Source organism: Molossus molossus, unplaced genomic scaffold, assembly GCF_014108415.1.
Source record: "Molossus molossus isolate mMolMol1 unplaced genomic scaffold, mMolMol1.p scaffold_m16_p_19, whole genome shotgun sequence".
NCBI classification, from domain to species: domain Eukaryota; kingdom Metazoa; phylum Chordata; class Mammalia; order Chiroptera; family Molossidae; genus Molossus; species Molossus molossus.
This window is the reverse complement of record NW_023425354.1, coordinates 50196651-50224586: the sequence shown is the minus strand read 5'-3', so window position 1 is coordinate 50224586 and position 27936 is coordinate 50196651. Positions and strand designations below refer to the sequence as shown.

At 53.8% G+C, this 27936-nt stretch overlaps 1 protein-coding gene across 6 annotated transcripts in view; it reads left to right on the top strand.

Moving 5' to 3' along the window:
• The window catches only part of GAS7 (growth arrest specific 7), a 188958-nt gene that overhangs the window by 118423 nt on the left and 42599 nt on the right, over window positions 1–27936 (top strand). For 5 of the 6 annotated variants that reach the window (XM_036267943.1, XM_036267946.1, XM_036267948.1 and 2 more), the window contains exons 3-4: window positions 11331–11411; window positions 23878–23963. In XM_036267943.1, the coding sequence (XP_036123836.1) occupies window positions 11331–11411; window positions 23878–23963 (167 nt within the window). Of the gene's footprint in view, window positions 1–11330; window positions 11412–20141; window positions 20204–23877; window positions 23964–27936 lie in introns of those variants that run through there. The other variant, XM_036267949.1, reaches the window with a different exon arrangement.

Here is a 27936-nt window from a genome sequence, read left to right as displayed (position 1 = left end):
AATCTGGGGTTTGTTTTCATTGTTGTACCTTGAAAACAAGTTCTTTTAATGGCTCCGCCTCCAACGCCTGGAGGCCAGGCAAACTGTTGCAAGGAAGTCTGCCCTTTCTTGTTTTCCTCTAGGTCTGTGGTTCTCAAAGTGGGGTTCCGACAGGAGCGTCAGCATCACCTGGGAACTTGGTAGACAGCCCACCTGCTCCTGCTTATAGCGCCCCGCCCTTCCCCTAAATGAATGAGGCTTTCGGGCCCCTTTGCACAGAGGTTTAATAAAACTGCTCGGGCCATTTCCCAAGGAATCTTGGCTCATTCATCTCCAAAATGCTGCCTATCGCTTCCCCATTCTGTGTGGCCGCCTCGGTCCTGAATGCCCTTTCTTGATGTTTGAGAATAGCTTATTTTGCGCAGAATTTCTATATACTTTTTGCAGCGTTGGTTCACGATAAGGACTTCTCCTATGTGCCCAAAGGAGGCACAGGGCCCTTTGCGACTTGGGAGCTGGCTGGCCTTCCTCTGGAATCAAGCACCTTTGTGGCCGCACCTCAGAGAGATGAGTACTTATTTCTGTTTCCCAAAATAACCCTAGCTCTTCCTGACAGTTCTCCTCCGTCGTGTGAAAAAGCAACACTCTTCGGGACTTGAGCATTATTTCTAAACGTAAAGTCACACCTTTTACGGGAAAGTCTTCTAAATGTGGATCAGCGGTGCAGAGCGGTGGAAGCTCATAGATGCTGAGTTTCTCAGGAAACAAGTCAGAGAGGTGATGCACGCGTGGAAAAGGCCACTTCCTGGACGAGAAGCTTCGGAACGGCCGAGCGTGTGCTGCTCCCTGGCAGAGGTTGTGGAGGGCCTCCTTGGGCCATATTAAGAAGTCCCAATTCAGCATGTTCACAGAAGACTCCCGATGCGGATCTGATGGCCTCAGGGCTGGCGCTGGCCATTTACAGGGCAGTGCGGTTTGGATGTCCGTGGGCAGGGGCTGTCTGCTTACAGTCTTCAAACCAGCTTATGAGAAAAGACATTTTAGAAAGATGTGGGGCATCTCCGAGCAGCCCCGCTTCAGAACCAGAAAGTCAGGTGTTGAGGTGATCATCCTGCCTCTGGGACCTTGTGAGGTCTCGGCCTCCTTTTCTGGGTTTGCTGCATACATTTTTATTTTATTTATTTTTTTACTCTGCAGACTTGCCTTTTTTCTTTAGCAGCCGTTTAGCAGAAAATTGTCCCTGACAATGGGAGATACCCACCCCACATCCTGTTCTTTACAGTGCTCGCTGGTCCAAAGAGCTGGGCCCAGGAGGGACACCCCTGGGATGGGATCTGTACGGCAAGCAGAACTGTCTGGACAGTTCTTAGAGAAGGGTCTTGATCGTGGGTGGCAAGCAGTTCTAATTCTTTATGGTGTTCTATCATTCTGATTGGGATTTTTATAAACTCTATTTTTATAGAGAGGTTAGCCAATCTCTGCCTTTTATGGTTTCTACCTTTTGGGGCCACATTTTAAAAAGGCCTTTGCTGCCCAGCCAGTGTGCTCAGTGGTTGAGCACTGACCCATGCACCAAGAGGTCGCCAGTGTGATTCCCGGTCAGGGCACATGCCCAGGTTGTGGGCCTGATCCCCATGGGGGGCATGCAGGAGGCGGCCAGTTGATGTTCTCTTTCATTGATGTTTCTCTCTCTCTCTCCCTCTCCCTTCCTCTCTCTAGAAATCAATAAAGGAAAAAATATTTTAGAAGCCTTTGCCACCCTGGCCAGTTTGGCTCAGCAGTTAGAGTGTTGGCCCACAGACTGAAGGGTCTTGGGTTCGAAAGCGGTCAAAGGCATGTACCTGGGTTGCAGGTTCGACCCCCAGCCCTGATCCTGGTCATGCAGGAGGCAATACATCCATATGTCTCTCTCACATCAATGTTTCTCTCTCTCTCTCTCTCCCTACTTCCACTCTATGTAAAAAAAAAATCAATGGAAAAATATCCTCGGGCGAGAATTAGCACCACCAAAAAGAGTGGCCTTTGCCAACAAAAGAAGGTAGTATTTTCTCCTAGCACTCTCATGGACATTTCCCCCCACTCCTTAAAAATGTTAACGCAGATGGAATTTTATTTCAGGAAGTACGTGAGAAATGGACCTACCTTAGTGTTTTTCAGGTTGTCGGCCTGTTGTGACGGCGGCACTGACCGACTCAGCTGGGCCTTCCACCACTGCCCAGACAAGCACCCCTTCACCATGTACCAACCTAGTCGGCTTGGGTCTGTGTCTTGTTTTTCCTTTTCTATCGTTTTTTTTCTCTTTATTCCTGCACCAACACAACACGGTTTTGTCTCTTTCATGGGAAGTTTTAATGTACTTGGTAAAACATTCAAGTGTAAAAATAGCCTTTTTACTTGGGTTTCGTTGTTTAGAATCAACCAGTATCAAATGCTGTGGGGTCTTTCAGGAACTTTCTGTGCGTGTGCATTTTGCTCAGGCCCTTTTATACGTGTGCGGAGAAGCTGTATGCGCGGGTCGCGGAGCCGTGTGCATGGGGGTGCTGTGCGTATCCGCACCCCCAGATGCACCTCATTCCCTGGAACAGCTGCAGGGCGCCGCCCTGCCAGCACCGCATGCTCGGTGCCCCCTAGTGGCCAGTCACGGCCTTTCTCTGGGGTTTTCCCTCCGACAAAAAAAAAAAAAACGCTCCAAAATGCATCTTTCTACTTCCATCACTGTGCCCCTAGATAGAGCTGTTGTTAGGTCAAGGGTACGTGCATTTGGGATTTTGGTAGCTCTCTCCACACTGCCTTTCCGAGACATCCCCAGCCTGTTTTCCAGAGCTTTGCTCATAGAGATGTGAGTATCCAGTGGGTGAAAAAACAGCGTCTTGCTGTCGTCTGTTTGTATTTCTCCAAGCTTCAGTGAGAAGGGGCATCTTTCCTTCTTTACTGGTCTTTTGTAGTCGTTTTTCTGTGAACTATCCGTACACCTGTGTTCTCTGCTCCTCTCCGTGTGGGCTGCTTGCTCGATTGTAGGTCATAGGATGTGAAGGGAATTGGGGCTCTGTCTGCCCTCCCTGGCCCCTTTCTGGTTTTCCATCTGTTTACATCTTCTTATCTACACACATACACACTCACTCACTCACTTTGTCACGCAGCCATTGGCCACGTCACTGAATTCGTTCTAACAGCTACTCAGCTACTCGGAGCGAGTCTTCATTCTTCAAGCACTTAGTGCCCGCTGGGGTGGGTGCCTGCCCGACAGGTGCACACTTATCACACCCAGTCCCTGCCCTCGGGGCACTCTGGTAGGCGGAGCTGAGGTAGGAGGAGATCAGCCCCGGAGGGCAGGGTTGGTGCTGTGAGCTCCAGCTCACCTTCAGGCCCAGGCCGGTGCCTGTTCATAGTTAGTGCTCAGAGAGTCTGAATGTTGACAGGGAGCACACGGGGCCATGAGAGTATCCTGTGGGCCCTGATCCCCTAGCTCTGTTTACATTGAACCCCTGGGAACAGCAGTGCATAAAACTGCATCTTTCTTGTCCTAATGCAGGACTTTGCCCTCAGGGGCTTAAGATAAGGCTTTGTGAAGGGGGCGGGTCCTGCTGGAGCAACCTGCGCCCCCTCCTGCCCACCTGCCCCCTTGTGCCCAGGGCTGCTCACTAGAACCTTCTCCTGGGGCCTTTCCCTCCCACTTCCTCCAGTGCAGTGCCTCTTCCCCTCTCCTCTTCGCCCCCCTGTTCTGAGAAAGACTCTAGGACCCAGCCCTACTGAGGGGTTATGACAATCTACTGGAATTCGCAAGTCTGCCCGGAAACCAAAACAGATAGCAAGTCCCGTGTCAAGGCTGGGGCTCCCTGGGCAGATGTTGTGAGCCTGACATTTACAGAGGCTGCAGGGGAGATGGTGGGCATTGGGGGGGGGGGGGCGTCCCATGCATCTTGCTCTGACCCTGGCTGAGCCTACTTCTGACTCATGCCTGGGGATGTGTCTCATTTGGGTAGCTCCCAGTCTGTGGCTGGTTCCCTCGACCATGTTGCTATGGACTCGACCAGCTTTTCCCCCCTCCGGTTAGTCACTGAGGCTAATTGTTCAAATGCAACTTCTGGGTTCCACCCAAGACCTGCTAAACCAGAATCTTAAAGTGGGAAGGCTGGGAATCCGTATTTTTAACAGGAGGCCCCTATGGTCCTGATGAATAGCTACGTTTGGGAAACAGGACCGGCGCTTTGCCAGGAGCCCCTGCTGGGGTTTCTGTTCCCGAGTGTCCAGGCTCTGGTTTCGATAGTTCCTTCTTGGCGTCGACTTACAGTTTTCTTCACCCAGAGACAGGGGTCGTACTCTCTGGGGACTGGCAGTTGGCTGCCAATGTCTATTGGCTCAGTGACAACACAGCCTTTTCCTACCCTGTAGTCAGCCCTCGTTACCCCTCAGCCCAAGCTCAGGGATCCCCAGTGTGTTTGCCAGGTGAGCACTGTCAGGAGGCCAGTACATCAGGGCTGAAGGACAGGCTCAGAGTCCCAGCAGCCACCCCTCCTCTCGCTAGAATCCCCCCACTGCTCCTGGTCCTGCTCTTCCCAGGCCCTTGGTGTGGGCTGGAGCCAGTCCAGAGCTTGGTTCAGGCCAATGACAAAGCGCCAGGATCCCACCAGCCTCTGTCATCTGGGAAATGGGCACACAGGCCCCTGCGTCACCTGGATCACAGGGCTGCGTAGGGATCCTCTGAGCTGCTGTGACGAAGGACGTTTGGGGACATCTCTACAGCTCAGAAATGCTGAGGAGGCGTTCTAGCACCCTCTTCCCCACTAGCACCGCAGAGGGAGCCCTTCCCTCCCCTTTGGGAGACTGCTCTGTGAAGGCCTGAAAGGGAGGACTGGGGCAGGAGGGTGCCGGCGGTGGAAGTCGGCAAGCAGGGGAAAGGGAGGGACAGCGAGGGTTTTGTTAGTATTGTTGTTTCCTGTGTTCCGAGGGCTCACTGTGTGTCAGAGACTGCGGGAGGCGCTCTGTGCCTCGCTGGCCCTTCATCCCACCACCAGGCTAGCGGGTGTCATCCCCCCTGTACCACAAGGACAGGGAGGCTGAGCGCGCCGCAGCCGTTCATGGAAACGGCGGCCGCGGATTCAAGCATCTGTCTGTGCGGCGCCAGCACCTGAGCTCCCAGTGAGCCCCTGGGCGGTCTCGGAATATTTCAGGGCTGTTCCAAACACCAGGTCTCCATCTGCTGTCTCCCTCTCTGTGACAGCGGAGTCCTGGTGTCTCCAGCTCCCCTCTTCCTCAGAGCAGAAGTCTCATTGCTCAGGGGCGTGCCCCCGGGCTGGCAGGGCTGTACTCTGGGAACTGGGGTATTAGCTACCACCTCCCCACCCCTTCTCCCCCTGCCCAGGCTCGACTCCTGCCGTGCATTCCTCGCGGGAGACCTCCGTGTCCAAGGCCCGGGTCTGAGCTGAAGCTCGGGGCTGGGCGAGGTCTCTCCTGGCTGCCTGAGAGCAGGGGTCCCAGCCCAGGCCAGCAGCCGCGGGCAGACCTGGGGGTCCTGCAGAGCGCTGGTGGGGCCGGGCAGGTGTTTGTGACGAGGCTTTGTGTCTTTCCACCGGCCGGGAGTGCACCTGCTCTGTCCCCTCAGAGGGGTCCGAGCTGTGCGTGGACAGGGTCGGGGCAGTTGTGGAAGCCCCCACGGGAAGTGGGTCTGGATGAAGCTTCCCAAGCAGAACCTCTCCGTCAAGCTGTTGTCCTCATGTTACCAGGTCATTCAGGAATCATCTCCACGCTCACGGGGTCTGAGAGCAGCGAGGAGTGTATGGCTGCAGGGCTGGGGGTGGGGGGTCATTGCCTGGGCACCCTTTCCCTGGCGGAGTGAGACACCCCATGTCCCCAGTGTCTCTGCCCGGGTGGAGGCAGCTCTACCAGTGGCGTTTGCAGCCAGCGTGGCAGCGGTGCCTGGTGGCCTGTCCCACGCATGGCGCACTGTCTGGCCCCCACTTCTCCCTCTGGAGGGGGTTTGGGGAGAGCCCAGCCCGAGCTTGTCTGACTCGGAGGAGTGACAGGCTGGGCAGGGAGAGGCAGCATTCACAGATGACCTGCTAGGCACCACCGTCTGTGGGCATGTGTTGGCGCCACCCTCAGACTCAGGCCCCGCCCAGCGGCAGCCACTGGATCATGTCACTTCTCCGCTGTCCCTGCATTCAAAATAAAAGCCAGAGTCCTCAGGGTGATTCTGAAGACCCTGGAGCAGTGGTTCCTGAGCCTGGGCTTTCAGCACAATCACCTGGAGGGCCAGTGAGAACATAGATCTCGGGGTACGTCCGCCCTTGGAGTGTCTCACTCAGGAGCTCGGGAGGGCCGGGAACTTGCACTTCTAGCAAATTCCAGGTACTGCCGATGCTGCTGGGGTGGGGACCCCACTTTGAGAACCATGGCCCTGGATGGTTACCCCTGGCCTCTTCTACCGCTGCTACCTCCTCTTCAGCCACGCTGTGCTCCTTGCTGCTCCCGGGACGTGACGGCCGGGCCTGCCTCAGAGCCTTTCTGTCTTCTGTTCCCTCAGCCTGGAATTCTCTTCCCTCCGACATGTGCGTGGCTTGCTCCTCCACTGTGTGGCCGCCAGCTTCCCACACGGCCCCCCGGCGCCCACGGTCCGTCACACAGGCCGTGTGGCCCCTCCCGCCTTCTGGCAGGGTTGGCGGTGCCCAGGAGGATCCGGCCGGCATCAGGGAGCATCGCTTCTGAGGCCAGATTGCGTCTTCGCTCCCTCGGGCAGTCAGCTCTGTGTGCAGCTCTGTGTGCAGCTCCGTGTGCAGCCCCGTGTGCAGCCCGTGGCCAGGGACTGTGCTGCCGCACCCGGGAACACCTGGAGGGAGCGCCTCCAGCCCCGGTCCAGCCTTCACGCTGCAAGGATGTTGGTGTGCGGACTGCAGCCTCCTGGATGGGCCGAGCCGGAACCACTCCACCACTTGAGTCCCCACTCGCTGAGTCCGCGACAGCGAGCGCTTGTTGATTTAAGCTGCGAAGTCGGGGGTAGTTTGCGATGCAGCAGTAGTGATAACTGCTTTCTCCCCGAGGCCTTCCTTAGCCACCTGACCAGGGTACACCCCTTCCCAAGGACACCTCCCGTCCCCCTTCCCTGCGGTATTCTCTAGACCGTCCCCCGATCTGACCTCATACGTTTTACTTGTTTATTACCCGTCTCCTGGCTTGACTTCCTCCCACCACCCCCACCTTGGAAATATTTTAAATTTTCATTCATCGTAAATTTCAGATGCTGATATTAAAAAAACAGTATCATGACCACTGAAGGTAAATGAAGGAGGAGGAGGGAGTTTAACCCGTCAAAGGCCCTGCAGTATCTCCAGTGCAAAAAACAGGGTCAGGTACAAGGCAGGCCCTCAAATATGATGATAATTAATAACATGTCAATATGTAAAATCACATACTTATAATCAATACCATAGTTTATATTAAATACCTATCACACTTAGATTATAAATATTTCTAATGTCCATTATAAGTGTTTATTATATTATATTAAATTAACATAACAGGACTAATTTTGTAGGTGAGTTGCAAACAGAGTGCTGTGTGGATCATCCAGCCCGTTTGGCGGCAGCTCCCAGAGCCCAGCTCAGAGCTCGGAGGTGATCGCTGCTGTCAGACTGAACCCCAGCTCTGCCGTTTCTCCCTGAGGCCTCGGTTTCTTCCACTGAAAAACAGAAATGACAGTGTTTTGTGACCTCTGAAGGAGACTCCTGGTGTGGGGGGACTGGAAGTGGACCCGGCACAAATGGGTGTTCAGACAGCAGTAGTTTCTTGCTTAACTTTAGGAAGGGGTTGGAATATCCTGTAGCCAGAGACCCCTAACTAGAAGGTGACTGCAAAGCCAGGGGCCCAGGAAACACTAGTTTGTGGCTATTTCACCTGATAGCCACAGGGGACAGCAGAGAGCCACCCACAACCAAGGAAATGGACGAGTCAGGAGCAGGAGTCCACTGGTGGGTGCGTGGGGATTAAGGGAGTTGGGGTGGAGCCAGGATTTATAGGTGGGCCCAAGGCCAATCACAGTGACTAGTGGCCTAGGTCCAGGGGCTTGTTGTGGCTTTCTCACTAGAAGCCAGAACCTCTAGTGCCAGCAGAACACAGTCTTAAGGAGGGGACATGAAGCCCAGAAGTGACTTGAAAATTAATAACTTCTACCTCGTGTACTGTTTTATTTATTTTATTTTATTTTATTTTATTTTATTTTATTTTATTTTATTTTATTTTATTTTATTTTATTTTATTTTATTTTTATTATTAATCCTCACCCGAGGACATTTTTGTATTTATCTTCAGGTAGAGTGGGCTCAGAGGGAGAGGGAGGAAGAGAAAGAGAGAAACATCGATGTGAGAGAGACATCAAGTGGTTGCCACCCACACAACCCCAAATGGGACCGAGGACAAACTGCAACCAAGGTACGTGCCCTTAGCAGGAACCAAACCCGGGTCTCTCTGGTCCACAGGTCGACGCTCTAACCGCTGAGCCAAACCAGCCAGGGCTGTATTGGTTTATTATTAGTGAAAGGTGAAAGCCAGTGGTTCGAGGTGTGCGGGCATGCTAAATAACAGTTTCAGACAGTGAATAAAGAAAAATCAGATGTATTTAAAGAAAAGGGGATGGTGGAAGGGGGCTATCCAAAGGGAAGGGCTGCACATCACCGAGCCATGGGGTGTTGGGTCGATGACGGCAGCCCCTAGGACCTGGAGTTCGTCCTGTGTGCATCCACTGGTGGGAAGCTTTTGTCGCCAGTGGGTTTTGGGGTCTTGGCTGGTGGGTTTGGGCAGGGGGTTGGGTCTACAGGAATGTGTGATTGGGTGCTCCTTTGGCCATTTTAGTTTATTATATGGTGTGATTCCTGGTGTCCAGCATTTCCTACCTGGCCAGGTCTTCTGTGGTGGGAAGTTTGGTCGTTGTCCTCCCGTGGCGGGAGGCTCGCGCCACGGCCGTTAGGAACGATGGTGCTGTGTAAGTCCTAACAATTAGTGTCACTGTTGCTGTTTTCTTACGGAGGGCACATCTGTGGTCTGAAACTTGGATTTATATCACTTTCCACCTTTCAGATGTACGCTCTCTTTAACAGCTGACACAAGGCAGCCACTGTAATCCATTGATGGGGAAGTGACAATTTCTGGCTTGGAGCCCTCAGGCTGGGTCGATCCACAGTCAGTTCATGTGTGCGTGTTGGGCTCCCCTGGTTTCAGTGGGAGGTCTGAATTGAGTTGGAGTTGCCTTGAGGGGAAAATGTGTTTCTCGTGACTTGGGCTGGATGGGGCTCTCTGAGAGAACACCTCACTTCTTCCACGCGGACCAGACCATGTCTGCAGAGCCCCGGGACCTGCATGGCAGTGACTCTCACAGGAGTCTGGATGGTCACCTGGAATGACCTAGAACCTCAGGGATGGAACCCCAGAGAATGCAAAAGGGCCTCAAGTCAGAGTAGCATGGCCCCTAGCTGCCACGGCAGTTTCAAGTCGGCTTGGTCAAGGGCCTGGTGTGCTGTAAATAGATTCGGGAGCCTTATTGCAAAAGACCTGGAAATGGCTTCCTCCCTGTGGGTGGTATGGTCATCTGGGGTGATTTGTCCGCTGCTGGTGAGGTCACTCAGCTAGAGCCCAGTGGCTCTGTCCAACTGTCTGCCTGGCCTGGCCTCACTCCTGCCCCAGGCTCGAAGTGGCTTTGCGTTTTGGACTGGTCAGAGCTGGTCAAGACTGGGAGGTGGGCAGGGACAAACCCTTCAGGCAGCTGCATTGTGTCTGCTGGAGCCCTGGCGGAGGCTCCCGGTCTGGGTGCCTGGAGCCAGTCAGCGCACTGAGCCGGGCCTTCTGCTCTTTGAAAGACCCGTTGCTCTCGTGCTCCTGGTCACAGCCTCTCTGCTCTTCCCTGACTTGCTCTCCATTCTGTTTTCTTTCCCTTGAGAAAGGAAGGGTCCATGTAACCACTGAACTCCTGGAGCCGTAAGCAATTTAAACCCAAAAAGTGGGTCTTAAAATATTAAGATCACCCATCAAAGCTGCAGGGCAGGAGTACTGAGGCCTAAAAGACCAGTTAGCTCAACGCTTTCTTTTTGAATTAAGAATTGGACGACCAGAGAGGTAGAATGTCTTGCCCTGGGCTGCAGAGCAGATTTGAGGCAAAAACACAGTTTTTTTGAATCCTAATTGAGAGAAGCCACTGAAAAAGTTTTACATGTTTTTGTTTGTAACATTTGAGACAATTAAATTCTCAGGATTAGAATTTGTTTTATTAACTAACATACAGTCATCTATTGGGCTAACTTTGAAACTTTACGCTAAGCACTTGCATATAGGCCTTTGGCCTGCATACGCCGTGGGTGGATGCCACTATTGACCTCATTTTCAGAGGAGGAAACTGAGGCACTGACAGGACAATTAGCTGGGCCAGGCCTACGCTTGTGGTATGAGGCAGAACTGGGATTCCAACGCCGGCAGTCTGGCTATAGGCCCTTTGCTGTTAATATAGATTCTAACCTCTTACTGTCCGGCACCGTTAATGATTTTGGAAAGATACTCACAAAAGTCTATCCATGCAAAGAACATACAGTATGATTTTTTTTTTCTGTTTTAAATATGTATATGTGCCTAGAAAACAATCGACATGGAAGTACCAAAGTATTGATAGTGATGACCTTCAGGTTGTGGGATTATGGGTGATACCTTCTTCTTCTTTGTGCTTTTGTGTAGCATCCAATTTTATATAGTACGAAACTTATTTTCCTCACGAGATCATTTTGTGAGAAGCCTGTTCACAGCGGTGACATGGGTACAGTAGTGTTCGGGGGACGATACTGTAGCTGCAGTATTGCCTTTACTTCTAGCTGGACCGTGTAGCTGGGCACCGGGAGAGGGGGCAGACCGATGTGGCAGTTATAATTCACACAAGACATAGCATGGACTTTGGAAATCACCCCCTTTGACAGAAGGCCATGTCTCTGTACAGAACCCCGGGCCAGAGCTCCTTCCTCTGCGGTTTCAGGAGACAAGGGAGTTTGGGGAGAAATGCCCAGTTGGCAGTTAGGTTCCAGGAGGTCCATGAGTTGGCGGCCCTGGGGATAAGACAGGGTGCACGTTACAAAGGATCCCAGCTGGAAGTGCACCTGCTGGCCCCAGCTGTGTGGAGAAGGGTCCCCAGCAAAGAGGAGTGTTGTCGTCATGGAAGGTGGGCAGGTGTGAGCAGCAGTGGGCTCCTGGTCCCTGGGTGTAGGGAGGCAGTTGACCGGCCAAGACCACTTCTTTCAGCTCTGATTATCTAGTTCTGCTCTGCGACCCTCTGAGGTTCCACGTTATGAAATTCTGAAAGCGATTTTGTTTCTTTCTTTGACCAGAGACCACCTGGGAGCGCCCCGGAAGTTCTCCTGGGATCCCAGCCAGCCCTGGCACTCAGAGGAGCCCTGTGCCTCCGACAGGTACTGTTCACGTACTCCTTGGGGGCCGTCAGGGGGCACACACCCCTTCGCTGGGGAGGTCAAGGCTCTGGACCCTGGGGTCTGAAACCTGGCTGGTGATCTTATGGACCAAACCCTGGGAGGGGCCTGACAGGGAAGGAGGCCCTCTGAGCCTGCTGCCCTGCCGGACACAGTTCCCAAAGGCATCAAAGAGTAGAAGGTAAAGGGAGGCCAATTTTTCTAGGGAAACTTTCAAACAGAACATTCTGGAAAGGAAACATGGTTCCTTGTGAGGGTGTGAGTTTTCTGTCAGGCAAGGTAATCAAGGGGAGGTGGTCAAGATAGATATTCCTGTAATAGGTGGGAGGTTTGTTACTCTTAGGAGACACAGTTCCGAGATCCTAGGAGATGGGCTGTGATCACACCAGTGGGGAGAACACCTTCAGACTTCTCGTGGTTTAGGCCTTGTTTTAAATGCCACCTCCTTCAGGAAGCCTTCCCTGACCATTCCTTTTAGCGCCTTTGCCTAATGACTCTGGATTACCGCCACATGCTGACTCTCAGAAGGTCACTCCCCACGCTAGACTATATGCTTCCTGAGGGTGGGGACTTGGTCTCTGCTTTTCCTTTTTGGAATCCTCATTCCCCGGACAGAGCCTGGCCTCAGTGGTGAGCAAATTCACAAATGTCTCCACAGTCACATGGTTGACAACCCCATGTGTTGGTTTTCCACTCTGGGCGTTAACCTGGATGATGTGGGTGTACCTCAGGATTTAAATGCTGATAGCTCTGAACACATGCAGGTGGGTGTTGCTGGCAGAGGAGGGAGGACCTGGGAGGCAGAAGCAGCAGCGATGTCCTCAGCTACGTGGGAGGAAGGAGAGGGGACCGAGGACCTCCTTAACCTTCATGAAACACAAGGTCATCAGAGGTTCAGTAGTTCACCTAACACATCCTAGGTAGTCAAAGGAGGAGCTAAAATAATAATGATAGATAAAAAATAAAAACTAAGCCCTGGCCGGCTTGGCTCAGCAGTTAGAGCGTCGGCCTGCGGTCCGGAGAGACCCGGGTTCGGTTCCCGCTAAGGGCACATACCTTGGTTGCAGTTTGTCCCCGGCCCTGGTTGGGTTGTGCGGGTGGCAGCCACTCGATGTGTCCCTTCACGTCGATGTTTCTCTCTTGCTCTCCCTCCCACAATATCTGAACAAGAAATGGAGGAATGTCCTCGGGCGAGGATAAAAAAATAAAATAAAATAAAAACTAAGTAACTGGACTCCGAAACTCTGCACCAATGGAAGGGAGGCTGGACGCAGAATGGGTCAGACCCCCCACCTCTCAGAGCGGGAGTCTTTGGACATTCTGTACCACTGGTTCATTAAGAAATCAGTGTGATCAAAGGACACGTTTAGGGTTTGAAGACCCCCGAGCAGAACTCAAGGCCGAACCGGTGGAAAACCGACCTCTGGAGGATCGCTGAGGCATGGGGGAGGGGATGAGCTGAGGGAGGGGGGAGGGGGTGTTTTCTATGGGGTGTTCTTCTAGGCTTTTAACTTGTTAAAATGTACATACATACATTTTTTTGTTTTTCTAACTTAGAAAAAAAATTTTTTTTTTTTACCGGAAAGGAATTGCGTTGTGGGGGAGGGAAGTGGGGCATTCACTCCTGATTTCCTCGGCGGCCGAGGTGAGTGACACATTGTCAACAATCAGATCGAGTCCCCAGAAACAGGCCCCCTTGCCTTCCCACCTGTGGCTGACAACAGGCAGCCCCGGCGCACTGACGTCTGTGTCGGTGTTCTTGTGTCTTCTTAGCAACAGAAACGCCAGCGAGAATAATGTGAGGTGTGGGCCTCTGTCGGGCGGGCTGCAGGCCAGCCAGACACGAGAAAGAAACCCAGCTGTCTTTTGCAGCCAGAGGGGCCACGGAGCAGGACAGGACAGGGACACGGCAGGAGGCTTGGCGTGTGGAGATGACAGGTGTGAAGTGCCGCAGTCTGCGAGGCTGGCCACACTGGTCAGGACCTTGCACTTTGAGTCAGTGGGTCACCTGTCTGAAGCCTGCCCTCCTGGATGCTGTCCCTAGGCAGCATCCTGTCCCTTTTCCAGTCTGTGGCCTTCGTTCCCCAGAAGGAAGCCCAGGAGGCGCTGGCTCAGACACCGTGGCCTGAGGGTAAGGTGTGGCATACCCTGCCTCCACCCGGTGCCCACGGTGCCCACGGGAGAGCCCTGTCTGCCCAGCTCTGAGCTGGGTGCTGGGCTCCGAGTGTGGCCGCTAAAGGTGGAGCCGGGCGGAGAGTCAGACTCAGTGATGAGAACTGGCGAGGCGGCCAAGGTGTTGGGGTGTGTGGACTCCGACGTGGCCCCCTCTGTCCCTCCCTCCGGGGGCCTAGGGCACTGTTTCCCAAGGGGAAGTCCCGGGGAGCCTCGGTCTCAGGTTCTCTGCCAAAAGGGCTCCGCAGGCAAATACAGTTGGAAACCTGCTCCTCTCCCCTTCGGAGACGCACCGCGCGGCAGGTCCGAAGGCTCGGGAAGGCTGGAGCGAGACGCCTGTCGAACTTGGCGCGTCTGCCCTTTTCTTCGTTTGCAGTCTGCATCCGGCCGTCCCCTCGTCCCCAAGAGGGATGCGTTCAAGACCCCAGTGCATTTCTGAAATCGCGTGCACTACCAACCCCTAGACATACTGCTTTTTCCACACATACATACATGCATACATACCTGTGATAAAGTCTAATTTGTAAATTAGGCACAGTAGATTAACAGCAAAAACTGAAAATAACACAGAACAGTTTTAACAACATACTGTTAGAAAAGCTGCACGAATGTGGCATCATCGAGGAAAATAACGGTGACTTGAACACAAGCACCCGATCCAGCGACAGCCCACCCGCTCACCCAGACGGCTCCGAAGTGACTAACGAGCGGGAAGCACGTACCGCGTGGGGACCTGGACAAAGGGCCGGATCACGGAGCAGGAAGGTGCAAGACCTCATCATGCTGCTCAGAACAGCAAGCAACTTAAAACTATGACTTCTTCCTGGAATTTTCCATGTAGTTTCTGAATCGTGGTTGACCACAGGTAACTGAAACCACAGCGCATGGAACCGTGACGGGGCGGGGGGGGGGGGGGGGGCTGTCCAAGCTTGTTAAGCTTCATGGACTCTAGTGCAGTGGTTCTCAGCTCGGGGGCGATTTTTACCTTCCGGGGGACGTTTGGCAGCGTCCGTCGTTTTTGGCAGTCACCGTTCAAGGGAAGTGCTGCCTCTGGTGGGCTGAGGCCGGGGGTGCTGCCAACATCCTGGGGTGCAGAGGGCATCGCAGCCCCCACCGCGGAGCACTGCCCAGCCCCGGATGTCAGTGCTGCTGGGGACCCAGAGCAGCAGGTCAGCACTGCTCAAGGGTCACTGGGTGACAGACCACGGCCCATTGAAATGAGAAGCAGCGAAATGAGACCCACCTTTTGTGTTCCCCCTGCGCTTTAATAGAGGGGTGGGCCAACGTAGGTTTACAATTGTGAGCCCATGCAACCGCTCGTTCTTGTATTATTATTATTATTGATTTGTTACTGTGTCGTTTCCCATATGAACAACTGTAACCCTACCTCTGCTCACCCCTGCACCGTGGAAGTCAGACGTCCCGCAACCAGGGGTGGGCCCTGGTTCTCTCTCAGTGTGTGTACAACGAAGGCCTCAGCAGTCGGTGCCCTTGTTAGACCAGCCTCGGGCACTTGCTTCTCCTTGTGCCCTCGCTGTGCCCATTCCTAGGCAGAGGGCCTGGAGGGGGAGCTGGGAGGGGGTCCCCAACCCTCTCTGGCCCGTGATCTGTGGTGCTCTCTACCTGGGGCGTGACCACGTCAGCTCTCCATCCGTCTCGGGTGGAAGGGAAGAGAACCCACCAGTGAGGCTTGATCAGAATCTGGGATGTTCGGACGTCTTACCCAGTTTTGTAACCTGAACTTCATCATTGGAGAATGAAATAACGGGAGCACTAGGTTTGCTCCAGCCCTTCTCGTTCAGTTTTACAAGCAGCTTCCTGGAGACTGGATTTCATTGTGGGGAGAGAAATCGACTTAATGAGGATAAAAGGTTGCTTCCCACTGGACCGTCCTCACCGCATGTTCCTGTGAATGACTCCCCTCCTGAGACACTCAGGGCCCTGGATGTCAGCCCCTCCTGTTCGGCTCGTGTCTCTGCAAAGCCACAGTGATGGCATGTCAAACCTTCTCATTCAGGATGTATGCCAGATGCTGTTCTCTGAACTGGGGACATAGCCACAGACAAGCCAGACCTCCATCTAGGAGGGGAGCTGGCCAAACGAGCACACATGAGATCTGTCAGATTTTCCTTGTGTGCTCTAAGGAATGAAGACAGGGCAGAGCGACCGGGGAGGTTTCAGTGAGGACGTGATCGTCCAGGTCAAGCTTTAAAGACAACGAGAAGCTGTGTCAGTGTGCTGGATGGCGGTGAAATGTTCTAGGCCAGGGAACAATTAGTGCAAAGGCCCTGGGGCAGGGGTGATCTGGGCATGTTTGAGCACAGAAAGCAGGCCAGTGTGGCTGGCCGGTGGGGGGTGAGGGAGGGCAGTGTGTCAGTGGAGCCTGCTGGGCTTCCCAAGACAGAGGAGGGTGTTGGGATCTCATTCTGAGTATGCCGGTCAGTGTTGGGGTAGAAGCGAAGTTCAGTGGCAATGTCTTGCCTTCATGAGAAACTGCCTCCTTGAAGCATCCAGGCAGCCTGGGGCTGTGTCCAGACTGCTCTTGATTAGCTGCGATGGGGGTTGATGTACTTATTTGTAAGGGAGGTGGGGGCGGTGTGGAAAACTCAACCACACTCACTGACCACAGAAATCCAATACGGTCGCTCCTGAAGAACATGGAAAATAGGTCAGAAAGAATGTCCGTGGGAACCACAGATTAACGCAGCCAGGCCCAGCCGAGGCGGCCTCCCCTTCATGGACTCGGGGGTGGGGAGGAGGGTGGACAGGGGGGTGGAGAAGTCCTTGGGGATCTGTTTTACTTTTTTTAAAAAATCCTCACCCAAGGATATATTTTTTCCATTTACCTTTAGATAGAGGGGAGGGGGCCACGAGGGAGGGAGAGGGGACGGAGGGCGAGAGAGAGAGAAACATCGATGTGAGAGAGACACATCAACTGGTCGCCTCCCACACGACCCCAAGCTGGGCCGGGGACAAAATGAAACCCTTAGCTGGAATCGAACCCGAGACTCTCTGGTCCATGGGCCGACACTCTAACCACTGCGCCAAACCAGCCAGGGCTGTTTTACTTCTGAGCTGTAGCTTCGTGAGCTTCCGGAGAGGGCCACCTCCAGAGGGCTGGGTCCTTCCTCTCGGTGCAGGTTTGTGGGGGCCAGAAGCATGCAGAGGGAAAGAACCTGTGGGTGCAGTGAGGTCCCGGGAGCTCCATGTGCGAGTCACCGGGTCCGCATGGCCGCACGGAGCGTGCTGTCCAGCAGAGCTCCGCGACGGAGCGACTGGCCTGGACGTGTGACTCGTGTTCCTGGGGAGCCCAATTTTCAATTCAGTGTAACTTCATCCCTTTTTCATTTTGGGATAATTTCAGATTTACGGAAGCATTGTAGAGACAGCGCAGGGAGTTCCTGTGTACGCTTCGCTCAGTTCCCCCTAATGTTGACGTCTCACGTAACCGCGGTGCCTGTGTCAGAACCAAGACGTGGACGCTGTGCATCACTGTTAACGAAACTAGATTTTATCTGATCACACCGATTTTCCCAGTAATGTCCTTTTTCTGTTCTAAGATCCTGTCCTGGATACCACATGGCACTTAGATATCGTTGCATGTTTTAGAACGTAAATAGCCACCTGTGGCTAGAGGCGAGCTCCTCAGGCTGGCAGAGGTGGAGATGAGGTCCTTCCCGAGCTTCCGGGCCTGGGATGTGTGTGGAACTTGAGTGTGTGTGTGTGTGTGTGTGTGTGTGTGAAGATGGAGGAAATCTGTCTTTTATTGCGTTTCCCTTTTGGGGAGGGATTGTCAGGAAACCTGGGTTCAGGTTCTGGCTTTGCCCGGTCTGGGGGCTTGAGCCTCCTGAGGGATGGTCCTCGGGCCGACAGCCCGCCTCCTGCAGTCCTGGGGAAGCCACATCAAAGGGGATTTCCACTGAGGACCTGGGAGAGCCTGCCTTTGAACCTGTGGAGCCACCAGGAGAGTGTGCAGACAGACGAGTGCTTCTCTTGACCAGAGGACCCAGGGAAAGGGGTGCAGAACCCAGAGCCTCGCACACCACACCTGCTTCTCTGCGTCAGGAAGCCCGGACAGCTGTCCCCTCCACACGGTCTGCAGAGGGCCTGGCAATCTGCTCATGCTGCAGACCCCAGCACTGACTTCAGGGAAGACCATGGCGCCCCCTGTTGGAAGGGGCGTGCATGTTCTTTTAGAAACTTCTCATCACCAAGGCCCCAGGGGACCTTACAAAGGCCTGTTTAATGGTTGATGGCCTGGAGAAAGCCCCAAGCTTTAAACCATTCACAACCACATGGACAAATGCATTGTGAGTTCAATTTGGGGGAATACAGTTTACATCGTAGACAGCCAGGCTCCCATGAGGACCAGGTGGCCAGATAGATATTTGCAGACCAGAGGGGTATAACTGTAAAACTGCTCCTCTAGACAGACCAGGTAGGAGCTGCCTGCACCTGAGGAGGTGACTGTGATGCCGGGAGAGCACCTTCCGAGGCCCCACTGGGTGCGGTGGTGGCTGTGGGGAGGCAGGGCTGTCTTCGGGCTGCCGAGCACGAGGCTGGCCGGTGTTCCCCTTGGTGTGCCGGGCCTCACACCTGCCTTCGGCAGCCACCACTGCGATTCCCAAAGTGGGTTCCATGGTGTTCTGCCCCACACAGGTGCCGGGTCCCTGTAAGTGTCGGAATACTGCAGGCACCTTGTTTGAGATTCATAGAGTCCATCAGCATCTTTTAAAAGGCCCACTGTAAACAAACCAAATTAAATCTGAACAGTGGGGCGTTTGTTCAAAATCTTTGGACCCTGTGCCTTCACTGCCCATCATTATAATCATCCTTCAGAACGGGTGCTGGGTGTCGCCACCAGGGAGCATTCTATTCCACCGGGGTGACCCTGGGACAGAAGCGGGTGGAGAATTCAGGAACAAGGTGAACGGGGGTCGTAACCTTGAGGAAAGAAGTTCAGTGCTTATTCCAGAGAGAAGGGAGATGGGCCAGTTGAAAGGAGGCAAGATGGGGGTGTCAGGGATGATAGCTTGTCTGGACAAGTTCATCTACTCTTTGGGGTTCTTTAAGGAGCATGAACCTGGGGGGACACAGAGGATGGAGCTGGGACGTGCAAGCCCAGTTCTTGGGATGGTGACTTTGGGGCAGCAGAGTCGCTGGCTCTTCTCTGTTGCCTTGTCTCTCTCTTTTTTTTTTTATCCTCACCCGAGGACATTTTTCCATTTTTTGTTCAGATAGAGTGGGAGGGAGAGAGAGAAACATCAACGTGAAAGGGGCACATCAAGTGGTTGCCACCTGACAACCAACCAGGTCCGGGGACAAACTGCAAACAAGGTACACACCCTTAGCGGGAACTGAACCCGGGTCTCTCTGGACCTCAGGCCGAGGCTCTAACTGCTGAGCCAAACCGGCCAGGGCTGTTGCCTTGTCTCTTAACAACCCTTTCTATGTTGTTTTTTTTTTCCTGTTTTTACCCACTTTCCCTTCCCCCACCCCCAAGACCTCCCTCTCCTCCTTTCCACTCCAGCAGATGCCCCCCCCCATCACGCGCCTCCCAGGCCCTCTATAACTGTGTGCACAGAGGCACGCTGTGTGTGCTGCCGTGTGCTTCTGTTTGTATCTGAAGTTACTAGATAGAGCTTTTATTCCCTTTTCTTATCTTAAAAGCAGCTAACTTGGCATTTTACGTCTTTCTTCCTTGTATCCCCAAACTTCATGATGTTCCTTATGGTTAGACGTGATCATGGTTCTTGATCAGTTTCATTTTATTTCCCCCTGCAAGCTGAAGGCCCAGAGCCACCAACCTCTGCCCTCCTTAGTTTGTGTCTAACCCTCGGCAAGCGGGGGCCTGGAGGATGGGGTGCCCAGAAAGAAAGCTGGGGTGCGCTGGGCCATTCAGATCGCCGCCGATCACTCTCCGAGCGTGCTGGGACTGAGCAGGGCTCAGCCCGACAGGCTGTCAGGGGAGAGCTGCTGTGTGGGGAGAAATGGTTGAGTGGAAAATTATTTTTTCGTTCCCAGTAATTGTTTTGACATGAGCGGTAATTAGCCAACAGCTGACAGACCAGAACTGGAGTGAGCACAAGAGAAAGGATTAGGCAGGACAGCCCCGGCCGGGCTGCGAGGCAGGCTGTGGGCCGGTGCCGGAGCAGAGGAGAGCGTGCCGGGCGGAGGCGCTCCCCTGGGGTGCTGTGAAGGGAGCACCGAGGGGCCAGCGGAGGGCGCTCCCCTGGGGTGCTGTGAAGGGAGCACCGAGGGGCCAGCGGAGGGCGCTCCCCTGGGGTGCTGTGAAGGGAGCATCGAGGGGCCGGTGGAGGGCGCTCCCCTGGGGTGCTGTGAAGGGAGCACCGAGGGGCCAGCGGAGGGCGCTCCCCTGGGGTGCTGTGAAGGGAGCATCGAGGGGCCGGCGGAGGGCGCTCCCCTGGGGTGCTGTGAAGGGAGCACCGAGGGGCCAGCGGAGGGCGCTCCCCTGGGGTGCTGTGAAGGGAGCACGGGGTCGGCCAGCAGCCTCTGCCCTCACGGATTCGGGGACAGCCTTGGTTCACAGGGCCCCTGCACCATCAGAGGTAGCGACTGATTCGAAACGAAGGCCTGCTCGGGTAAGAACTGACCCATGTCGTTGTCGCCGTCAAACGAACGGTGGTTCTGTGTTTTGTGGTTGGCAGGTTTGAGGGGCCTGGGATGATGAACTGGGAAGCTCAGCACGGACTTCTGTGCCGTGGTGCCGTCTGTGCCTGGATGCTTCTGTGTGGGGAGCTTGGACGGATTTGCCCATACGACCGTCTGGGTCCAGTGCCTTTGGGAGGGAGGCCATTTTTCAAAGGTTTTACTCATTTTGGCGTTTCTAGTGCCCTTCGAAACCAGTTTGATCGTTGGAACCTTATGGAAGGCTTTTTATGTATTAGCGTAGAATTTTAAATCAAATGCTCTTGCATTAAAAATGTCTCTACTGTGTTGGTTGTGCTTTTAGGTTTTCTTTCTAATTCCCAGTTCTGAGCATGTGTGTTCTCTTTACTCCCAAGTTACATGGGCTGGTCTGCCTTTTAAAAAAGTTTTTACATTTTTTTCCTTCTTTATTGATTTTAGAGGGGAAGGCAGAGGGAGAGAGAGATAGAAACATCAATGAGAGAGAACATCGATCAGCTGCCTCCTGCAGGCCCCCCACTGGGGATCGGGCCCACAACCTGGACATGTGCCCTGACCGGGAATCGAACCAGTGACCTTTTGGTGTATGGGTCGATACTCAACCACTGAGCCACACCGGCGGGGCTGGTCTGCCTTTTTTTATTGTTGTGACCCCCTTTGCCCAAAAGAACCAGTGGGGTTGTTAGTGCTATCCTGTCTCCTAACTCATAAATTTCTATTGTCACAGTTATATCTCTTTCTCATGTTTTCCTTCGCTTTATTTCAAAGGCTTTTTAATTTTTTCTAAACTCTTAAATGTTTAGTTCACTTGTTATTATTTGTCCCTGGATTTGGTAATGAAATAATTAAGGCTAGAGATTTTCCTCCAAATACAATTCAGGCCTTGCCCCATTTCTGTTTGACGTGTTCTTCCTCATTATCTCCTAAACATTGTGGAACTGTTTCGAATTCCTCTTCGACCTCGGAGTATTTAACAGGGCATTTTCTTTACATTTCTGATGTTATTTTATTATTAATATCTGCTTTTATTGCTTTCTACTCAAAGAATGTGGCTTGTGTTATTGAGGCCCTTTGCAATTTATTGATATTTTATTTGTGGCTTAAAGATGCCCAACTTTTTTTTGTTTTGTTTTTTTAATGTTGCATGGCTTCTTGGCACAAGATATTATCTTTGTTTGTAGGGTATTATGTTTCACACATCGCGTTCAATCAGCCTTTTAAATTAAGTTACCGAGATTTTCCAAATCCGCACTTCTGTCCACTGACGGCTGCGGACTGGCAGCAGCGTGTTAAGGTTCCTGCTGTTCCCTTGGTTCTCCCGCGTCGGTGGGTTTGTTCCGTGTCGGTGCTGTGAGGATCCTGGCGTGCCGCGCCCCCAGTTTGGGTTGCATTTAACACGGTCTAATGCCCTCGGTGGCACAGCTCATGCCAGTGGGAGTAGACTGTCCTCAGCCCCCTTGGCTCGGCATTTGTTCTCTGAAGCTCCTGGAGTCCTGCCCCCCTTTACTTGGGGGGCTCCTGGGTAGTGCCAGCATTGCCCAGTGCCTGAGGGGCGTGTAAGCCAGGACGCAGGCTGCCACGTGGGGTTAATTTATTTCTCATTGCTTCCCAAGCCACCGCCTTGGGGGCCAGCTCTGTGCCCAGCCTTCCTCCGGGGTGTCTGCCCAGCCTTCCTCCGGGGTGTCTGCCCAGCCTTCCTCCGGGGTGTCTGTGCCCAGCCTTCCTCCGGGGTGTCTGTGCCCAGCCTTCCTCCGGGGTGTCTGTGCCCAGCCTTCCTCCGGGGTGTCTGCCCAGCCTTCCTCCGGGGTGTCTGTGCCCAGCCTTCCTCCGGGGTGTCTGCCCAGCCTTCCTCCGGGGTGTCTGTGCCCAGCCTTCCTCCGGGGTGTCTGTGCCCAGCCTTCCTCCGGGGTGTCTGCCCAGCCTTCCTCCGGGGTGTCTGTGCCCAGCCTTCCTCCGGGGTGTCTGTGCCCAGCCTTCCTCCGGGGTGTCTGCCCAGCCTTCCTCCGGGGTGTCTGCCCAGCCTTCCTCCGGGGTGTCTGCCCAGCCTTCCTCCGGGGTGTCTGTGCCCAGCCTTCCTCCGGGGTGTCTGCCCAGCCTTCCTCCGGGGTGTCTGTCCAGCCTTCCTCCGGGGTGTCTGTCCAGCCTTCCTCCGGGGTGTCTGTGCCCAGCCTTCCTCCGGGGTGACTGTGCCCAGCCTTCCTCCGGGGTGACTGTGCCCAGCCTTCCTCCGGGGTGTCTGTGCCCAGCCTTCCTCCGGAATGTATGGCCAACCCTGCCCCCAGGAATCGGCTCAGGGAAGGCCCTGTTCGGAGGTGGCCCCAGAGTTCCCACTGCAAGCAGTGAAGGGAGGGGGCACACCCCTGGCATGGGAGACATTCTCAGTGGGGTAGCCTTCCTCACCAGGGCTTGCCGCCCGCCCTTGCCACTGTAGATGAGCAGGTGTCGCTGACTTCTAGTCATTGTCCCCTTGGCTTCCTGCCACCCTGCAGAGCCCTTCAGCGGAAACCATGACTTGGACATCAGCGTGTGCCTCTTTCTCAGGCCGACCTGCGCAGTGTGTGTTTGTGGCAACCCCTCTGCGCCCCAGCGTGAGGAAGGCAGGCTGGTCTCCAGTGATCATGCATTCTTGGGGTTCAAGGTGGCGAGATTCAGGGACAAAGCAGTAAACCTCCCTCTTTCTTCACGAAGTCCTTTATAATTCACAGATCCGTTTTGCAAGTATAGTCTCATTTTAGTTTCATACCAACAAGTAGGTTTGGCAACTGGGTAGAGTTATCCCCATTTCATAGCTACAGAAACTGAGGCTCATGGAGGAGGAATCACTCCCTGAGCCCACCTAGCTGCACCCACGAGACCAGCGCCACCTTCGGGGACGGAGGTTGGGGGGCTGCGGTGCCTTTGTGGTGTCAGGAGCATGCCGTGGGGTGGGGGCTGTAAGTCGGCTAGGATGGGCATGTTTCTGTCCCAGAGATTGGTAAATGCCGTGAACCAGCCCCCCCGCCCTGGAGGACAGGTCCGTTAGCTCACATTGGGAGCAGAGTGGGTAGAATTTCAGAGCCTTGAATTTTTTTTTTTAACTTTGAGAAAACCAACTCAAGAATGATGTCGTATAATCACCTGGCTATTAAATGGCAAAGCAGTTGTCATGGAAACCAGTAAACACAGTCCCTTTCCATTATACTCACATCACACCGTGACGGTGAGGGTGGCGAGGTCCTCAGAGAGAAGGTGACTGGAGAATGACAGGAAGGTGCTGGCGGGGCCTCCTGACTCCAGAGAGAGAGACTGGACCCTGGACCAGCACCAGCGACCACAGCTGATGTGGCATTTGCAGGGATGGCCACTGGACCTTCATGGCCTCACCTCCTACAAGCACATTCCTGTTCCTCTCTGGTTCAAAGAGAGACTTGGTCCCTCAGGAGCTCAGTAAGTGGGTGCTGGGGATTAGAGAGGTGCTCTCAACCCATTTCCAGCTCTGTAAATACCGGTAAGATCCTGAGAGGGGCTTGCGGCCCCGCCAGACCTTGGAACCAAGCCGTGAGGTGGGGGAAGGGGCTGAACTTGCAGAAAGTCAGAGGTGCCCGTCTGTGGCCAGCACAGCATCTGAGCGGTGTTTCTGTCTCCACAGTGAATGGATACCACGCATCAGGGACCCCAGCGCACCCTCCCGAGACTGCCCACATGAGTGTCCGAAAATCCACCGGTGATCCCCAGGTAAGGGTCCTGCTATGGCAGGCAGGGGTAAGCATTTGTGCAGGATTGGGGAGGTGTCATTAAGATGGGCACATCGTGCCTGGTTGGTGTCTCAGTGGTTGAGCATCGACCCATGCATGCACCAGAAAGTAGCCGGTTCGATATCCGGTCAGGGCACATGCCCAGGTTGTGGGCCTGATCCCCAGTGGGGGGCATGCAGGAGGCGGCCAATCGATGTCTCTCTCTCTCTCTCTCCCTCTCTCTCTCCCTCTCTCCCTCTCTCTCTACAATCAATAAAGAAAAAAAAAAAGATGGGCACATCATGGGGGTGAAGGTGGCTACCTACAGCCCACTTCTGCCCTGAATAGAACATCGTTGGTCTCTCTGGGTCTCCCCGACGTACCATGGTTGGGAGAGAGTGGACCACTGTGGTGTGTTTGGTTTCTCTGGCAGCTGGTGGGGTGATTGTGGGATGGTGATGGGATTGTAACTGTTAGGACAGAGGGTCCCCTCTGCTGTCTGGAGTCCTGATACCGACTCTAGTTCCCCACAACCTGAAGGGTGTGGAGGCGGACAGGTCATTTTCCTTCTCCACGTACTCCCTGCCCACCCAGACCTCGCCCAGAACGGAACCGTGTAAAATGGGACAGACTGAGCTAGCATGGAGGCAGCCATGGTGGGAAGGAGTGGGAGTATGTTTTGAGATGCCCAGGCTGCTTCTCGTCCATCGTCTCAGTGTGCAAACGCATGAGGTGGGTGGCAGTAAACTCCCACGCCACAGACGAGGTCACCGGGGTCCAGGATGGTGAAGTGACATTTGCAGGTCACTTCAGTGGTCAGACTGGACCTGGGTCCAAGCCCCATGGTTCCCAGTTGCGTTAGGCTGCATTGGAAGAACTCGGGACTAGTCTTATTTATTTAGTCTGTTCAGAAATGATCTAGAAGATGTTCTTCATGAAGCCTCCAAACTCTATCAGCCTTTCCTTGAATTAAAATGCCAGGTCCCAAGGGTGGTGGTGGTGATGGTGATGGTGATGACGACGATGATGGCAACAGCTGCTGCTTATCAACAACAGTGGCTGGTACATGCCAGTCACTGAAAGAAAGACCTTGGCATGTGTCACTACGGCTGGCTGCCACGTGACAGTCAGCTGTCGGGCAGGCAAGAGCGCTGATTTTTCGGAAATGTAATGTAATTCCTGTCTTAAGAAGCCGAGCGCTGGGCTCGGGTTTGGTTCAGTTCAAACTCCAGGGGAGAACTTGGACATTTGTGTGGGCCAAGACTTTTTATATCTGGATGGACGAATGAGCCACCTGCACCTGTCAGAATGCAGATTCCGATTCGAGGTGTGGGAAGGGGCTGAGGTTCTGCGCAGCCAGCCGGTGCCCAGGTGATGCTGCCGGTGCAGGGCCGCACCCGGGGCGGTGGGGATCTCGGCGCAGCCTGTGTGCCTGCCCCCACGGCACAGACAGAGCCCTGGCCTGTGTGTTTCCTGCTAAGCCCCAGGTAGCCTTCTCCACGCAACTGTCAGTCTGTTTGAAGTGAAGCTGATTTCCCACCCGACTGAGGACTGAGGACTGTTCTCTGAAGACACCGACCTAATTTCTGCTGCGGTTTATCAACAGCAGAAAAGCTAGGGCTGCCTGGGCATCATCAGGAAGATATTGGACACTAGCCCCCATCATTCGCCCTTCCTTCTCTTGTAGAACATGGCTCCCCCACCCTGAAATACTGCGAAGTTGATAGGCACTTAAAACAAAATGTGTACTGATGAACCTTCTCAGAAGCCATTTGATGGTGTGAGCTCCAAGCCTCTAACCCGGGAATCTCCCCTCCCGCGTCTGTCCCTGGGGTATCCGCAGGGGCTCTGATTTCAGTGTGACGCGGTTCACACCAGCAGTATTTACAGTATGCCACACTGAGCCACCCTAATACCCCCTGGGGCGGGCAGAGTGGGTGGGGCACAGACACCCAGCCTGCCAGTGCTGTCATGCAGTCATTAAAAAGGCATCCTTCTGAGGAAAACATAGCGGTTTAGGAAAACGCTGGGAACCTAATATCGAGTGGGGACAGCAGAACACAAACTGCGCATACACGCAGTCTTCCCTAGGGGAGGAAATCCATGGTGTGGGAAGACAAATAACTGGAGGAAAGTGAACCACACGTTGATGGTGGTTCGATCTGCATCTGAGACGTGATCCTCAGTCGGGCCATTTGGCAGTGTTTGGGGACGTGTTGGTTGTCACAGCTGGCTTCTAGTTATCAGGGGTCAGTGATATTACTAACCATCCCACAATGCACAGGGCAGCCACTGTTACCCAAGAAGTATCCAGTTCGGCCCTGGCCGGTTTGGCTCAGCGGTTAGAGCGTCGGCCTGCGGTCCACAGAGACCCGGGTTCGGTTCCCGCTAAGGGCACGTACCTCGGTTGCAGTTTGTCCCCGGCCCTGGTTGGGTCGTGTGGGTGGCGGCCACTCGATGTGTCCCTTTCACATCAATGTTTCTCTCTCTTCCTCTCTCTCCTTCCCGCTCTATCTGAGTAAAAAATGGAAAAATGTCCTCGGGTGAGGATAACAAAATTAAAAAAATAAAAAACAAAATAAAGAAGTATCCAGTTCGAAAAGATGAATGGTGCTGAGCTTGAGAAACCGTGGTCTTGGTAATTTTTATCTTCTTTATACTTTTCATTATTTTTTAGATTTCCTGAAATGAACACGTTTTACTTTTATAGAAGGCAGATAGAATGAGCATTATTTTTTTAAAAAGAAGCAGCAGCCCTGGCGGGTTTGGCTCAGCGTTTAGAGCATCGGCCCACGACCAGAGAGTCCCGAGTTCGGTTCCCACTAAGGGCACGTACCTCGGATGCAGTTTGTCCCCGGCCCCAGTTGAGGGTCGTATGGGTGGCAGCCACTCGGTGTGTCTCTCTCACATCGATGTTTCTCTCTCTCTCTTTCTTCCTCTCTCCCTCACGCGCTATCTGAAGATAAATGCAAAATGTTCCCAGGTGAGGATAAAAAAGAAGAAGTTAGAAGCAGCAAGGTGCTGTACTGGGGATGCAGGGACGTGAGCCCTGGGCAGGCCGTGATTGTTCTTGATGAGTGGAATTCTGTGTATTCTTTTTGGATGACATGTTGACAATTGAAGTATCATCAGAGTAACAAGAATATGTAACGCAGCCCATGCAGAGGGCGGATAAGCATTTGTGCATGAGTTCCCGGAGCTCTAAGGCAGAGAGAACGTGACAGGGTTTGTGAGCTGGCTGTCCCCGGGGTGCTGAGGCCAGTCATGGAAATAGAATGGGAAGGTTTGGTGTTTGCAGAGAGTGCCCGCAACAGATGACCCCAAAAGATTTACAGCTCTCTTCAGCCTGTACTACATTGACTCACACCACCCCAGGCTGAGTTATCATTAATAACAGTCATGGTTTATATTTGAAGAATGAATGAATGGGCAAATGAACACATGGCTAGTTGCACTGCAGGGTGGCGGTGGGCAGTCTCATGCGCGACCCCCTTTGGGTTCTGTTTCTGCTACTTGGTAGCTGCCTCTCTTTGAACATGCTCATCAGGAAAATCAGAAAGTTGAGGGTGGTGGGGGTGGGGGGCATACCTACTCTTCATGGAAACCAGGAGTGTGTCTCCACTGTGCCCTGTGGTGGGCGGGACTGCTGGCTGGGTGTCCGGCAGCCCCAGGATGCCTGTCCTTCCTTCTCCCAGCCCTGGGAGACCTCCAGGGCTGGGCACAGCTAGTGGTGATCGGGCGCCACCCAGTGGAAGTTTTCAAGTCTGCAGCCCTGGGCAGGCTGCTGGGGACTGGATAATTGGCTCTCCTGATTGAGAGGCAGGGGACTCAAAGGCTGATAGTCTTGCTGGCCTTTGTTAGCAGCACATCCTAGCCTGTCCCCTGCCTGCATAGCTGCCTGAGGCAGCGGTGGTGGGGACCCTCTCAGATCCCTTAGCAGGTATGAGGAGGGCAAGGGGCCTGCCCACCAGTGC